Source organism: Astyanax mexicanus, chromosome 24 (assembly GCF_023375975.1).
Source record: "Astyanax mexicanus isolate ESR-SI-001 chromosome 24, AstMex3_surface, whole genome shotgun sequence".
Classification (NCBI taxonomy): domain Eukaryota; kingdom Metazoa; phylum Chordata; class Actinopteri; order Characiformes; family Acestrorhamphidae; genus Astyanax; species Astyanax mexicanus.
In genome coordinates, this window is record NC_064431.1 from 13,901,161 (window position 1) to 13,918,749 (window position 17,589).

The window sequence follows — 17,589 nt, forward strand, 5'->3', positions numbered from 1 at the left end:
TCTGCCACCTGCTGGAAACAAACCTGTATTGCATATGATAAAAACACCTGCAGCAGTTTATAGACTACAGCTCAGATTACAGATAAATTAATATAAAAGCAAACAGCACTTCATTTTACATAAACCCTGTGATTTACATGTGTAATTAATTATTAACTGAATATTAATGTGATTTCCAGGCAGTGACAGGTTTTACATGAACATTGAGGATATGATTGGCTATAAGCCCATCTTCTTCATCAAGTGGTGCTGGAAAATCCTCACCCCCGGCATCTGCTCTGTGAGTTTCAGCAACGTCTCTGCTGAGTGATATGTGTAATGAATGTGTTTATAAACTGTATGATACAGACTGAATATCTAATGATGTTAAGATTGGGTTTTAAATTCGTCACCAACAGAAAACTTTCCGGGCCTCACAATCAATATTTTGTCAATGACTTTTAAATGCCAAGATCAACAGTATAGCACAGTTTAATACCTCAGTATGGATTAAAAATATATAATCACTGAACAATGAAAAACACGAATCTCCAAAATGGCAACTGTACAAGAGAGAGGTAAAAATTTCAGTGGAAGTCAATGAAAAAATTGTTTCTTTCAGGAAATTTTGAAGAATTCTATAGTTTGTGTGTTTAAATTATGTAGTAAACTAAACATTAACAAAAATGGAGATATATTTTTTACTGGAAAACAATGATATACAGTTTTATATAGTTTCATATTTATTATAACAAATTCTCTACAGCTTTATTTATACACATTTACAAATTATATATATATTTCATTCAAGAACCTTGAATAAAACCTGCAAAGTCTTCTCTAGCACATCCTAAAGATTCTCATTGAGGTTCAGGTCTGGTGGCCAATTTAGCCTTATCGATAAGTGAATTTCTTGATAAGTGAAGGCTACACAGCTGTTTAGTCCCAATTCCTTGGCACCATCATTTAGAATTTTTGCTGGCCACATTCTTTTCTCAAAGATGATGTTTCCCCACTGTCCTTAATTTTTTTTAAAAATGTGTTGGGTACTTCTTAACCCAAGTTTAATAGTTTTAAAAAACTGCATGCCAATACTTTGACTCTTTTGAAACAGATTAACATCTTTTACCAGTCAGGTTGTAAGGGCAGCTGCAGTGCTAACTCTTTTGTCGTTCAGATGTGAGTATATCGGTACAGTAGCCGAGTGTTAAAACAAGCTACATGAGACAAACTGCTAGCTTATATCGCCCTGGGTTACCAGAACACTCAGGGTTCCTCAGTTTATCGCTGTTGGGCAATATTTTAGCGCAGCTGCTAACTGCTGTGTTAATAATATTAGAAATCTAAGCTTACTGTAAATAAATGGAAGCGCTTTACTCACTCTAATAAACTGTTTTCAGGAGAGAAACCTGTGTAGATTAACAACATGTTGACACCCTTGTTCCTTACTATTGTTGCTTAAAGTGCGCCTTATGTATGAAAATAGACAAGAAAAAAGACATTCCTTTATAGTGCGCATTATAATCCGGTATTTAAAAAACTGGCACAGTCATAATGTAATGTACTTTGTTCCTCTCTCTGTTTTAGGGTATATTCCTGTTCTTCCTGATTAAGTATAAGCCTCTGAAGTATAATAACGTCTACACGTATCCGGACTGGGGCTATGGGATTGGCTGGACGATGGCCATGTCCTCCATGGTCTGCATTCCTCTGGGCATCATCATCCAGATCTGGAAAACGGAAGGAACCTTCATGGAGGTATATTTATTCTCTTCACTCTGGACTTTACATTTAATGTGACCTAATTCTGTTTTAGTATCTTGTACACTTACATTTTTAAAAGTCATGGGACAGAAAGTAGCATTGTGTTATGACTTTGGGCTTGTTGGGGTAAGATAGGTTTGTTTAGTGTTTCTGAGCTAAGGTTAAACTTCACTGTGTGGTTTTAAAATCTTTAATATTGTACTGAGGTGCTGATCAGGTGATTCGACATTCTGACCTCTTGTCGCTAAATGCAATTTATTATTTCAATAATACAGTGCTGCTCCAAAATCTGATAGAAATTCTTCTCCTGACAGTAGAGACAGTTACTCCCACAAAAGCAGGATAAACTCTTTTTTTTATTAGGATAAACTCGTGAAAAATGTTCAGGTGTCCCAATACTTTTGGACATATAGGCCCATGTCTCTTTTGTACCCCTATCTCTTATTTTCAAGTATAATCCTAGAGTTTTGGGGGGTGGAATGTGAACAACCCTTCGAGCACCTGATACAAGTTAAGCTATAGAAGTGGGGAGGTAAAGTTCAGCAACTTAGCTCCTGCTAAACTAGTTAACTTTACAACATCATATGTCTTTAGAACGGGGGCAGGTGGTGCAGCAATTAAATATTATTGTCTGTTCCTGACATGAGCTTTTATTAGCTTTTATTTTATTTTATTTTTCCTTTACACCTTAAATGCTGCAAACTGGAAGGTGGAATGGAAAAGTTACCTACCTAGCTAGCTACTGAGACAAACTACTAGCTATATTTGTATGCTTGTTATGTAGAAAAAGGCCATAAAACATTAAAAGTACACGTTAAACTATTATATAGTATATAATATAGTGGTCATCGTGGTTTTAAACAAGGAAAATACTTATTGTATTTTTCACACTATAAGGTGCACTTAAAATCCTTTAATTTGTCAGTGTGCCTTATAATCCAGTGAGCATTATGTACAACCCAGTCAGGTTGTAAGGAGCAGTAAAGCCACTCTGCTGAAGTACAGCATTAAACAGGAGTTTCAGTTTAGTTCTCCAGCAGTATTAGCATTACCTGCTAACTGCGCTAATCATCTTTAGCCATTTAGAGGTAAATATTATTGGCCTGTAGCCTGCTGGTAACCCCGGCTAGCACTGCTTGAGCAGCATTAGCAGTAGCTGCTAACTGTTCTAAGCACTAGCTCTTTAGCCGTTTAGAGGTATTATTGGCCAGCAGCCTGCTGCTAACTCCGGCTAGCATTCTGGAGCAGTATTAGCACTTGCTGCTAACTGAGTATATCGGACTGTAGTCTGTGTGTTTACAGTGTTAAAACAAGCTACATGTGAGGAACTGCTAGCTAATATCCCCCTGGCTTACCAGAACACTTAGGGTTCCTTAAATGTAGCACTGTTGGGCAGCTAATGATAATATCGCTGCACCCAGCTTTAGTGGAAATCTATAAATCTAAGCTTAGTGTAAATAAATGGAAGCACTTTACTCACTCTAATAAACAGTTTTCAGCAGATAAATATGTGTAGATTAACATTCAGCCTTATTTATGAAAATAGACGCTTATTGATAGTACGCATTATGATCCGGTGTGCTTTATAGTGTGAAAAATATGGGAAATTTATGGGTTTCTTTGGTCGCCTGTGCTGGACCCTGTGACCCTGTTTGAAGGGTCATGTAGCCTTAACACTACCCCAACACATCCAGCATAACACTCTACCCCTAGGTGTGCGCAGGCAAAACAGAGGGGTGGTGCTAAGTGGGAGGTAAATGGGTGAAATGGGATTGGGCTATAGTGTATCTTATTACTGTAGTATTACTACAGTCCTTTTCTGTAATGACAATTGCAAGACATTCCTCAAAGTTCCTACATCTAAAATATTTTGAATTGAATTGAGTTGATTCATTACATCCTTAGTATTTTCCATCTATTCACTGTACTCACAGTTTTTTGGGGACTCCAGTGTAGAAAGCTGTTTCTGTGCCGTTTCCTTTATTCTGTCACTAATACCATACTGACAGCTCTTCTCCTGAGCTTTAGAGTATTGACTCTGACAGAACCGACTCTGAGCTCTAAACACTCTCTCAGGTTCACACAGGCTGGAGATGAGGCTGCTGCAGCTCAGCGGAGGGATTGGCTGTATGTGTGTGTGTGTGTGTGTGTGTGTGTTTGTGTGGTGTATGGTGGTGGTTTTGAGGTGGGGTAGGTTTATTTAAGAGCAGGGCTGATGCCATATTGCCGGTGTAAGTGAGGGCGTACCCTGCTCTGACCCCATTGTGCCATGACTTACTGATTGAGCAATCTCCTGATAATGATGGAGCTGACTGGTTGTTGATGCTGTTTTTTACTGCAGCTTCTAGAGCATGATATGGTGTAACAGAAAGATAGTAAACAATGCGTTTTAATAATTAGAACAGACATTCTGGTGTGAAATGGATTAAAATGGGTTGTAGTGAAACTTGATAACGAGTGCAAACTTTTGTTTGATCAAGCCGATGCTCTCAGCAGGCTTAAGATGCTAGTGATAGGTGCATAGCATTACCCATGCAAAGAAATCACTATTTTTAGACCATTAACAAGCTCAAAGTAGCTCCACACTTCATTGATACAATTCTGATGGCCCTGACAGTTAAAACAAGACACTGAGAACTTTAAAGATAGAGTTTAAAGATAGTTTAGTAAAAACACTAATTATGCACACAGTACCTTCTGGTATTTCTCTGGGCACCGCCATCTTGAAATGAAGCCATGATGATGCATAACTAAACATCTGGTGACTGTCTACACGAGAATGAAGAGCACCACATTGCAAATGGCATAAAGCAAGCTCAAAATGTTTTACTACTTGTCAGTTGCATTATCATGACTTAATTTCAAGATGGCGGCTCCCAGAGAAATACCTAAAGGTACTGTGTGTATAAACAGTGTTTTCTAATAAACTACCTGTACACTTTCAGAGTTCTCAGTACCTCGTTTTAAATATCAGGGCCCTCAAAATTCTACTAATGAAATTTGAAGCTACTTTGAGCTTGTTACTGGTGAAAAAATCTCTACTCTATCTCTCAAAGCCTGTTGGGAGCTTTGTCTAAAACTGCTGTATTTCAGAATTGTGGGGGTGAATGAAGGTGGGTTATTCGACATAAGTGGGTACTCGTTATCATGTTTCACTACACCCCATATCTGTTTTACACTGGATTATCTCTTTTACACGGCTCAATGCTGTATTCAAGTGTCCACAAATATTTGGACATTTATTATGTATATCATCTTTGTCATGCAAAAAAACTTAAAAAACTAAAATGGCAACTATACAGGAAACATTGAAAAAACTTTTAAACTCTTTCAATAGAAGCCAATGTAAAAAAATAATCCAAGCCATTTAAAGCATTTCTATTGGTCCATGGGATTTGATACTATTGACAATTAAAATCTGTCAAATTCTGACAAGTCAAAGTATGTCAACAAATAAAAACTGGAGATTTGAGGGACAGCAACAATATCAGCACTGACCAAATTGCCATCAAAAAAGTTTTTTTTTATATAATATATATAATATAACATATATATATATATATATATATAATATATGTGTATATAAACTTATCTAAATCAATTTTTATACTTTATAATTATTGTATTTGGTATTAGTGCATGTCTTTCATGCATTTTGTGGGCATATACAGCTCTGAAAAAAAATAACAGACCACTTAAAAATGATGAGTTTCTTTGATTTTACCAAATTGAAAATCGCTGGAATAAAATCAAGAGGAAGATGGATGATCACAAACCATCAAACCAAACTGAACTGCTTGAATTTTTGCACCAGGAGTGGCATAAAGTTATCCAAAAGCAGTGTGTAAGACTGGTGGAGGAGAACATGCCAAGATACATGAACACTGTGATTTAAAAAAAAGGGTTATTCCACCAGATATTGATTTTTTTGACTCTTTGCATTATTTGAGGTCTGAAAGCTCTGCATCTTTTTTGTTATTTTAGCCATTTCTCATTTACTGCAAATAAATGCTTTAAATGATAATATTTTTATTTGGAATTTAGAAGACATGTTTTCAGTAGTTTATAGAATAAAAGAACAATCTTCATTTTACTTAAACATACACCTATAAAACGCAAAAGCAGAGAAACTGAAATGGTCTCTTCATTTTTTCCAGAGCTGTATATTGACATATCTTAATGTATAAATACATTTTGCAAAACCAAATTAAAATACAGATTATGTAATACTGATATCGTCCCTCTGTGGGATCTTTTTCCAATTTCAGAGAATTAAGAAGCTCACCACCCCGGCCGCCGACCTGAGGATGAGAGGGCAGCTCGGGGCCAAGAGTCCGTACGCCGTCAACGACGCTGATGCCAAAATGAGGGCGGACGGCAAGATCTCCACCATCACAGAGAAGGAGACGCATTTCTAAACCAGTACCTGCAGTACGAGACACGTCACAAGCACCGCCAGGAATGCAAACGAACAGAACTTAAAGCTCACTTTTATTTTTGGAGAGAAATTTATGAAATCACGTTCTTAGTCTTGCCCTTTTTGCACAACTGATTAACATCACCATCCATCACCAGTTAACACCATTATTAAACACCGTTTATATCAGATTATATCAAAACTAGACTGTTAAAGGTGATCCTGTAATTGTTGCTATTTTTGTGACACTAGTGATTACTGTACTTAAAGTGAAGCCAAGGTAAAAATGTGCTGTAAAATGTTTCTGCATTCGGTCTCTTGGCGACGGCGTTACTCTGTAGGAGATAATTCTAATGTGTAGAAGATCCATCTCGGACCATTCCAAACTTTACAGGTGTGTTTGTAGAGGATTCTTACGCTGCGTTCACACAGCAGGTAAAAGTGGCACGAAAAATTGTCCAAATTCTTTTGATCAAATCTGTTTTGTTTTTTTTTAGGCTGATCACATGGTCATGTGATTTATATTCGACATTGGTATAAACAGAGTTGACACTTCTTAAGTGCGGCTCATTTGCTAAAAAGCAGCGCTTCACGTGAAGTTTCAGTTTCACTCTCTTCTTCAGGATCACAGGAGCTATCAAGGAGTTCCAGTGACTGCAGCTGGGCATATCAGAGAGAATATTATATTTTAGTTTTTTTTTCCATCCTGCGGCTGTATTTGACCTTGTCTTTAGAAATTCTGAGCAGTTGTAACACGAGCATTCTAATATTATTGGAAAAGAGAAATCAATCCAAATATTTTTGAGCTCTGATACCTCACTGTGCCACAACTGAACCCTTTCCTCACTGCTGTCATCCATTTCCCCTTCTTATTTCAGTTTTTTTTTCCTTTCTCCTTGGCGTACAAAAGTCCAAATTCTGATCTAGCCGTATTGGATTTCAGTACCATATATTAAAGCATCCCAAATCATAATTAAAATGTCAGATTTCTAGCATTTTTGCTATAACATATTGTATCAAAAGTGAACTGATCAACTTTTATCTGCTGTGTGAACGCAACCTTAAAGGTTACTAGACGTACAACCTTAAGCCTAAACCCAGTTCTGGTGAAATTCTCTGTCCTTTGGCTAGCACTGCCTCGCAGGACGAGCACGGTGTGACCGACCCATTCTCCTCAGTGTTGTTGTGTACGACACACATTTGCTGTTATTTCACAGAGATTAAAGTAAATTTAATGGAAGGTGACAGCCTGAGCGCAGCTCTTCAGTTCTTCACTTTTACTCTTTTATCCGGATCATTTAGTAAATGTTGAATACTGTAGTGGTGAACTCACACTGTCAGGGTTAATAAGGGCAGGCTGGTTGATGATAAGCTGGTGGCCCAACGGTGGCTGTCGAGGTTTTTTGTGTTTTTATTTAGATAAAGTGAATGGTTTTGATTGAGATCAGGTTTTGGTCCCACTTTATACTATATAAAGTGTCTGTAATAACTGTAGTTATGTATTTACAGTCATGCATTTACAATGTAGCTACTAGTGATTTACTTCTGTATACGGATTACAGCACATTACCTTAATTACATTTGTTTATCTGCTCCAGAGAGTCCTATTCTACTGGCAATATTTCTTTCTCTACAGTATCTAGAGAAGACGTGTGCATTTCCACAGCCTGTAGTAGCTGCATGCATTCATTAAAAGATTTACCACAAATAATTGGACATAAACCTTTCAACATTCAGGGGAAGGAATAAACCTTCACTTTTAGATTTAGTCAAAGTAATTAGTGCATTTTAAGTCAATTTAAATAGGATTTCTTGCAACACTTCACACAGTTCAAGTTTTAGAAGTTCCTACAAAAAGAGCTAATCAGCTTGCTGTTAATTATGCTAAATAGGGCGAAGGGATATGGAGATCTGCGCAATCGCAGCAACCATAAAAAGCCATACAATCAAATAAAATCAATTTTTTGGGTCTATTATTAATCCATATTTTTTATCATATATAATCAGTGATTCCAAAAAATGGTTCTGAAATGGTCATTTGACCTTCAGTTTCCAATATTTTGGTCTCCGTCCGTTCATAGAGATAGGAGTCTGGTCTTATATGACTGGTGATATCTGGTCGTCAGTGTTGCAGAGATCGCCACGTAGTGAACAGACATGCCTGGTAGGACTTTATTGACTTACATTGGGAGCAGAGTGTCAACGCAGCCAATCAGAGAGCAGTGGGCGTATCTGTTAGATACCTTCAGTGTGGAGGACTTCAAATTTTGTCTGCATCTGAACACAAGCTATATAATACCAGTCTAAAAACCTGCTGTGTTTGTCTTACAGGTTCGTAGGTACCAGTGTTTAAATTAGCTAAGAAGAACATAGCGCTACAAGCTAATGCTGTTATTGCGTTGATAATTAATGCATAATTATACAGTTATTAGCGACACTACACATAAAGTGGGACCCATGTTTAGGTCTTTGCAGTAAAGGAAGTATATGGATGCAGTATAGCTTAATATGCCATATGAGATATAAGTGCTGGAACCAGGTTAAGTGAATATGGGCCTCAGGATTGAGAAAGACGGAAGGTGAGAAGGTGGTAATGGGGTTATGCAGTAGAACGGTTGAACGGGTTAAAGCTAACATGCTAGCAGCTTTTACGACATATATTATATACTATGTTTTTACCCCAGTATCAGCTAATTTGAGGAATTCAGAGGAAGTACTGTTTTGTTGTAGATGGATAAATAGCAGTGTTTAGACTGGAGATATAGAGTAAATAGATTTATAACTATATAAAAGGAGCTGTAGATGGTTAATTCAAGTTATTTTAGACATAAAAGAAGAGAATAAGAATAAGAGTTAAATTAAGCTTTTCAGGATGGGAACCAACGCAACCAACTCAACCCTCTCAACCAGTCTATTTCAGCACTACGTTAATGGAGATGCACTGTGAACCCTGTGCTGCACATGCATGTGATCTTTGGTATGGTCTCGCTCCATCGTGACATATCGTCACCTCAGTTTGTGCAAGTAAAACTGTTTCACATTTTAATAGCCAGTTTTAACTTTTGGGATTGATGTATATTTTTACATCTGGTTAGATTTGTGTGTGTGTGTGTGTGTGTGTGTCTGTGTGTATGTGTGTGTGTGTGCGTGTGTGTGTCTGTGTGTGTGTGTGTGAGTATGAATGAGATGAATAAAAAAAAAGAAAAGTGTTTCTCTGAAGACTTTTGATATGTCATTCCACACGGTGTTCTTATAAAGATTTAGAGACGTAATGTGAATGTTATATGTGCTGTTTACACAGATTTTGGTATTCACAGGACATAAAAATGATCTGCTTACTCATTTTTAAAAATAAAAGTTAAAAAGAAACGCTTCTGTCTTGGTGTTTTCAGTTCTTGGTTGATTTTTGACGGTGAATTGTGTCTCCAAACTGTTTTTCATGGTGCGGTTGGTTATTTACACATATATAGGAGCAGTCAAGTCAAGTTCTCGAAGAAGCACCTTGTTATTCAATGTTTTTTTCCCCTTTATATTTAATGAATACACTGAAAAACCTGATAAGTTGACCGATTACCTAATAAATTTTAAGTTCATGTAATATACGTACAATGAACTTAACAAATACATATACATATATATTTAAAATGAATATTTTCCTGAACTTATATTTAGTCTTTTTTAAATATTCATAGAAAAGTAGATGAAGGAAAACAGTAAAGAATTAAAAGTACTGAGAGCACAGCGAGAACACAGAGTTACTGCAGCTCACTAAATGATGCTTGTTCTACAGCCAACAACACAGAGGCCAAGTATTTAATCATAATAGGTGATATACAAGTTTACCTAACCTAGCCCTGGGGGAATCACTACACACTGATGGTGAGTGCCAGAAACTGGGGGACACACCCAGTATGCAAATAGATTGTGACAGAAGCCAATGGAAAAGAAGCTGTTAATGGCAACAGACTAAACTCAGTTATTATAAATTGATTCAACTCAAAGATCTCAGTTTAAGTGTACATGTGCCCACGAATGTTTAACTAACTCAAAATAGTTGAGTATTGTTTAGAAATATCCAATTTTATGTAAAACAAACTTAATTAATTTGAGTTCGAATAAGTTCTGGGTTTACCATGTACTGGAGTCATCCAAACTATGAAGGAACACAAAAGGAATCATGTAATAAATTAAAACGTATCTGGATTCTGTTAACTTGCGGTTTCTCAGGCTGGTACCTGATGAGCTTATCTTGTGCAAGATTATTCTATTTTCTATATTAAAGAATACTTAAATTTTCACAAGAAAATATACAAAAATACTCAGAACAAGTAGTTCAATATTAAAAGTTCAATTAATTTAAAGTTTTTAGCTTCATTTACCCCATTTATTTATAGAAAATTCCCTCGCGGGCTCCCTCTAGAGTTTAACAGTCATTTTATGACATAACAGATGGGGACAGCTTCAACAAATTCATTTAAATAGGCACAGCCAGTGTCGAACACCTGTAGTAGCGCAGCCAGTGTCACTTGATCATTTTGTTGCATACAGTAAATACGTCAGCAAGTATTGGTTGGTCATATCGGTTAATGCCAATGATTCTAATAAAAGTAATTATCGGCCGGTACTGACAATATTCTGATATCCCTAATAATATGTATTTGGAGAATTAGATCTTTGACATAAAATAGTCTTAAAATGGCAGACATATTTCTGCCATGTTTTTACCATATTTATTACAAGTTGAGATACAAGATGCTAAAAGAGAAGAACTCAGGTCTAAAACTGGTCTTAAATGGTTTTAAATAATCTTAAATTGAACTCACTGAAACCTGAAAGACCCACTTCCTGTGCAGATAAGTCATACATTTTACAGATGTCCTGTAGTAAAATTAAATTATTCTACATCCACATGTAAACATCAATACAGTATTGAACAGGAACCCATCAGTGTTTTTCACTTTCCCCATATCTGTTTGCATTTCACTAGAATCCCTAAGCTCAAAGTAGCACAACATTAGGTCATGTCCAGTGATGGCAAAGTTACTTTAAAAATGGCTGATTACTCGTTTAAAAAGTAACTTTAGTTACTTTATGGATTACTTGATTGGAACAGTTACTTTTAAGCAGAGGTGGAAAGTAATGAATTGCATTTACTCACATTACTGTAATTGAGTAGTAATTTGTCATTTTTAAAGTAGTTTTTAAAATAGGTAATTTTACTTTAACTCAAGTAATTTACTTCGCTACATTGGAAAACTCCCCGTTACTGAGGAAAAAATGAAATGCTGGGGGAAAAAATTGTTAAATAAAAATTGCTGGAGATGCGCCGGCACACAAATGCTTGGGCATGGAATAACGAGGCAATGACTTCCTCATGCAATACAAAATGTGCCCCGCCGGACAGAGCTGTCAGCTTTCAAAACTTTCACATCAAACCTGCAAAATGTGGTGTTAAGTATTTTTATCATTAAACAATCTGCTTGAATGTTAAAAAAACATGTAAATAGCAGTTAAAGCATAGCAATGGCAAGTTAAAATATAACAATGAACTGTAAAACTATAAAAATATGGTTTATAGTCACATATATGACCATAACTTTTTAATAGTAAAGAAAAAAAATGGATCATCACTTGTTCTTAAAAAATGTTTTATGGGGTGGTCTGAACAGATACTGCCTGAAAGGTCCAAATTATTATGTGGAATAATAGTTCATTAAAAACTATTTAATTTATGATTTGTTGTACTTTTTTACATCAAATAATTTAAAGTAATATGTAGTAGTAGTAGTAAATTTTAAATTGAGTACTTTTTACTTTTACTTGAGTAGATTTTTTTAGATGGGTACTTTTACTTTTACTTGAGTAGAGTTTTAGCAAAGTAAAGGTAATTTTACTTAATTACAATTTTTCAGTATTTTTTCCACCTCGGCTTTTAAGTTACTGTTAAGTTACTGCTGCATCAAAATAACAGTTTTGCCAAAACTATTATTATTATTAGTTACTATTACTATTATTAGTGTGCTGCTGAGACTCCACACGAGTGTACAACCAACCTTGATATTAATAATCTTTAACTGATACAAACTTAGAATAATGTCTGTATTTCCAGCTAGAGCTTGCGTGTCTCATTGGCCAGACGTCATTCTTTGAGACGCAAGAAGAAAGTAAAAATATACTGTAGCGAATCTGCAGGAATGTTCTGTGTTTACTGACTGTTAAAAAATGCGCTGTTTAGGGTATAAGACAAATGCGTGATTGGGGGAGAATGTGGGGGGTGGGCAGGAGACAGCATGGTGTCTGTGTGTGTGTGTGTGTGTGTGTGTGTTTGGCGTCCATTGTAAATTCCAGCAAAAAACAACGACTGTAGATGTTTTACTCAACACGTGGGACGCTACAACATCTTTTACTAAGGACAATGACAAAAACGTAGCAGTGACTTGGATAAGTAACTTTAATCTGATTACTGGACTGGAAATAGTAGCGTGATAGATTACTCATTACTAAAACAAATAGTCAGATTAGAGTAACGCGTTACTAGGTAACATCACGTTCACGGTCATGTCCCATAACTTTTGCCACTTTTTGGCACTTACAGCTCAGTGATATGAACATCCTGCTGCCACATGTCTTGCCTCTCATGGCAGAGCTTCCAACTGGCATTTTTCAGTAGGATAATTCTCACCAACACAAAACAAGAGTCTCCCAGGAATGGCAGATTAGAGCAGGTTCTACAGGCCCATCTTCAACAACTGTGTGTAAATGCGCTGCCGGATTCCTTACGGAACCTGTTTGCCTCCACACCCAATCGTACCTCACCCTGTATCCAGACAAGTGGCACCTAATTGGACTAATCGTACTAACTCTACTATTTACCAGTTTAATCTTAACCTTAATCTTAACCGTTCACTCTAATACTGTAAAAATTAAATATACAATATCACCATTACCTTCACACATACACTATAAAGATCCATTCCATTCTAATTATGAGCATCTTGGTGTGTTTTATACAACAGTTAGTTCCGACCTCACAATCTGAGAAGTGTTCTAGTGTTCTGATGATATTTGTGATAACAGCACGGCCTTCTCACACTAAACCTGTATCACTCCGCCACCGCGTTGCCGAGTAACGGCGTATATACACAGGAATCATCACTAGCGGCAGCAGCAGCATTAGCTTAGCACAGGCTAGCGCTTAGCCACGGCACGTTTGCCCACAGCGCTGGCTCGTCTTTTGTGGAACAAAGGGAAAGAAAATTGCTCGGCTAATGCCGTCTGACAGCCAGAATGCTAATCAGCCAGGCTAGGCTAAGCTAAGTTAATGCTGAGCTAAAGCTATGCTAACCTTACCACAGTCCAGCCGGCTAGCTAAAACCAACACCACCCAGCAAAACAAGCAGAAATGCTCAAAAAACGCACAGCTTTCACCTGAAGACGACTCCACAAAGCAGGAGAGGAGAGTATTAGCGTTATTTCACGCTCCTAATGTTACCATCTTCGCTTATTCCCAATTTTGATTTCAAGCTAACTTTTGTGGTGTTAGTCTGTATGAACCATACACCGTTTTGAAGTTAAGTTTCAGTTCTGTTACAGTTGTTGTGTTACTACTTTTTGGCGGAAGGCACAGTCCATATTAAAGCATATTCATTCTGAATATTCATTCTGAAGGTTATTTTATTTATTTTCTTTATTAATTTTGTAAAAACACTGTTGTACTCGCCTTCGGCTCGTGCCTACGACCAAATCACAGCCGTGATGTTATTCGTGATAACACACTCCCTCTCGTGTTCTATTGCTTAAATACTGTACATCTAGAGTGTGTGTGTCAGTGATGTCCTGGTCTCTGATTGTGATCAGTGCACTGCAGGCCTCAGGCTTTTCTCCAGTGTGTGATGTGTGAAATCAAGCTGTGATCACCAGTGCCTGGAGTCGGACACATGGTTCATCGGTTTACTCATATTCAGATGCAGATAGGCTTCGCTTCAGGACAGATCTGATACTGGTACCCTGTGTGTTAGATGAAGACGACCGCAACCTAAAGACACTGGCCAGCGTTTCGCCTGAAGAGCACAGTAACCCAGATTCTATTGGAGATATTTTTGGCTGAATGTCAGGAACTATCAGGGTTTTTCTGTATTATTTATATAACATTTCAACTATATGAAAGGCATGGAACATACATGTAGTAGATGTGTAATTATCAGAGTAATCAGTATTTTGGCTCTCAATCTTTCAACAAATATATTATTATTATTTAATAATAATAATAATAATTAATTTAAAATAATCTTTTCCAGCTTAATTACATTGTATTTTCTGCCATGATTTCGCCCAGTCATGACAAGCTGATGGAAATGTGGTTGACCTACAGTTGAAGGAACATATAAGCAACCATATAGCAACTTAAAAGTGTTAAACAAACCAAAATACTCTAAATAATGTGAAGCTTTTAGATGCTCTTATCTGTGTTGATGTTATCTTGTGGTTTCTGAGGCTGGTAACTCTGATGACCTTATCCTGTGTAACAGAGGAAACTCTTGTTCTTCCTTTCCTGGGAAGTCCTAATGAGAGCCAGTTTCATCATAATGTTCTTTGCACTTGAGGGATACTTTCTCAAAGTTCTTAAAATGTTTGAGATTGACTGACCTTCATTTTTTTTAATCATTTTTATTCTTTACTTTGTTAAGTAGTTCTTAACTGAGTGATGTCACTGAATTCAAATGTTACAGGGATGTCCCAAGATGACAAAATGGGCAGTTTTTTTTAATAACAGAAAATTGTCCTAAATGTCTAACAAATAAATGTTGTGTTTTACATTTATTAATTAGGAAAAAATCACTGGGAAAGCCCACTTTCAAAATGAAGGGAAGAATTAAATCACACATCGGATCTCGATGAACAAAAGATTCAAGTTGAAAATCTACTGACACAGTAATCTTAATCATTTTTAGTTCTAAATATTTGGGTGTTCGCAACAGCCATTTCAGTTTCATTTATCTAATAACTGATGAACACAGTAATATTTCAGGATTTAAATGAGGTCTCTTACTTCTGGGCTTAACAAGAACTGTCCCTGTGGTCTTCCATTTCCTTACTTTGTTCCTCACAGTGTAAACTAACAGGTTAAATCTCTGAGACAACTTTTTGTATCCTTCCCCTGAACAACTATGTTGAACAATCTTTGTTTTTAGATCATTTGAGAGTTGTTTTGATGAGCCCATGATGCCACTCTTCAGACGAGATTCAAATAGGAGAACAACTTGCAATTGGCCACCTTAAATACCTTTTCTCATGATTGGATACACCTGGCTATGAAGTTCAAAGCTCAATGAGGTTACCAAACCAATTTTGTGCTTCAGTAAGTCAGTAAAAAGTAGTTAGGAGTATTTAAATCAATAAAATGATAAGGGTGCCCATACTTTTGCACAGGTCAAATTTTGGTTTAATGCATATTGCACATTTTCTGTTAGTACAATAAACCTCATTTCAATCCTGAAATATTACTGTGTTCAACAGTTATTAGATATATCAAACTGAAATGGCTGTTGCGAACACCCAAATATTTAGAACTAAGAATGTTTAAGATTGATAGGGGTGCCCAAACTTTTTCATATGACTGTATAATTTTTTTGTGTTTAATCAATCAATTAGGTAAAACTGACATATTTTACCTCTTTTTACACAGGTAATCTGTAATAGGTCTATGGGTTATACAAAACACGTTCATGAAGTTCTGTGCACAAAATCACCCTCACATAAAGAGATCTCACCAGTTTCAGTCCCTTTCAGAATGAGCTGTTTAAGAGCTCTGTCACTTTTATGCAAAGCTGTTGCTGGCCACGCTAAATGGAAAAATCATGAACAAGCTTGTTAATGCTTAACTGTGATAGAAGCACAAAATTATTACCATTATTTGAAAGTACTTACACCTCTCTCATCTGCTGACTTGCCACAGACAGTAGGTACAGATCCCTCACTCAGACGAAGTCTGCTGGATAATCCTGCTGAGTACTGACTAAAATGGTGAATCTTGTGAACTGAACAGATCTAGTGGGTGGGGCTCTGGTGGGGGTTGACGGGTGAGGGGTGGTGCCAGGGTGGTTCTACCTAGGTTTCCTTATTGTAACGTAGGGTTGCAGCGGTAACCGGTTTCACGGTATACCATGGTATTAAAATGCACGGTTATCATACCGTGTGTGTTTGCTTATTACCGGTAAAAGGCAAGCCAGCGGAGAAACTCACCCGCACATGCGCAACTCTGCACGGCTTCAGCTGCTCAGCACACAGCGGTGAGAACGGCAGAAAGTGCATCAGACTAAACAAATCTCCGTCCGCCTAAAAAAAGGCTAAACTAAAATCAGCAGTGTGGGATTATTTCAGATACCCGCCGAACGCACCCGAGGATGGTTATCGGATTTGTAATCAATGTGGCCGTAAAGTCACAGCTAAAGGTGGACATACGTCAAACCTGTTCTCCCATCTCCGAGAACATCACCCCGCTGTGCAGCGCAAAGTATGTGTTTAGTTAATAATTTTAATCTGAACATAAATAAAACCTCTTTGTAGTCGTGCACAACCAATGCGGTAAGCGCCCGCAAAAGCGCTGAGTTATCCGAAATTTGGGCACGCAGGTACAGGCGTGAAGTGCGTGCTACGACGGATTCACGTGTCCGTGTAAAGGTGCTCGCCGGACTGGATGTGAAAGACGCCATTCATTTACATGCGTTAATTTTCAAATTCTGACGTGCCTGTTTTTCATGTGTTAAAACCAGACTCGGTGTGAAAGCCTTAAAATAGAAATCTCTATTGTGAGGATCATGTCAGAAATAAAACCCCTCTTTCTGCAGTATCTGGTTATATACCAACTTGGCAGTAAAACGGACGTTTACAACAGTTGTTGATCAGACACTGACCCAGGCTCAGTTTATCAGATATTAAATAATTTAAACTTAAATAATTGTACTGAATATTTTAAATACAGGATCTTTACTTCTTAGAGGACATGTAATGTGTGTAACGTGTGTGTATATATATATATATATATATATATATATATATATATATATACACTCTTAATGCCCTTAAGAGTAGTGGAAAAAACTAATTTCCTTCACCTGATGGTGTACAGCTTATTTTTTTTAAGGAGACATTAAATTATAATTGTTCCAGGTTTCTACAATAAATAGTTAATTGAACAAAAAACATTTGTTGTTATTTCTTTAAGGGTCAGTTTAACAATATATGTAACAAACTGTGATACCGTGATAACTGTGATACCGCGGTATTTTCTGAGACGGTTATCATACCGTGAAAATCTCATACCGTTGCAACCCTACTGTGACGACACTATAAGGGAACTATCCAAATGGCTCATACAAGCATACGATTCCTGACACCAAACTTTGTCAAGGTTTTAAGAACAAAATTAT

At 36.9% G+C, this 17,589-nt stretch overlaps 1 protein-coding gene across 1 annotated transcript in view; it reads left to right on the forward strand.

Moving 5' to 3' along the window:
* Positions 1-9,529, forward strand: part of slc6a11b (solute carrier family 6 member 11b) — a 46,911-nt gene extending 37,382 nt beyond the window's left edge. The window contains exons 12-14 of the mRNA XM_007248298.4: positions 180-280; positions 1,567-1,737; positions 6,012-9,529. Of these exons, the coding sequence (XP_007248360.2) occupies positions 180-280; positions 1,567-1,737; positions 6,012-6,161 (422 nt within the window). The 3' untranslated portion in view covers positions 6,162-9,529. The remainder of the gene's footprint in view (positions 1-179; positions 281-1,566; positions 1,738-6,011) is intronic.
* Positions 9,530-17,589: the final 8,060 nt, after the last annotated feature.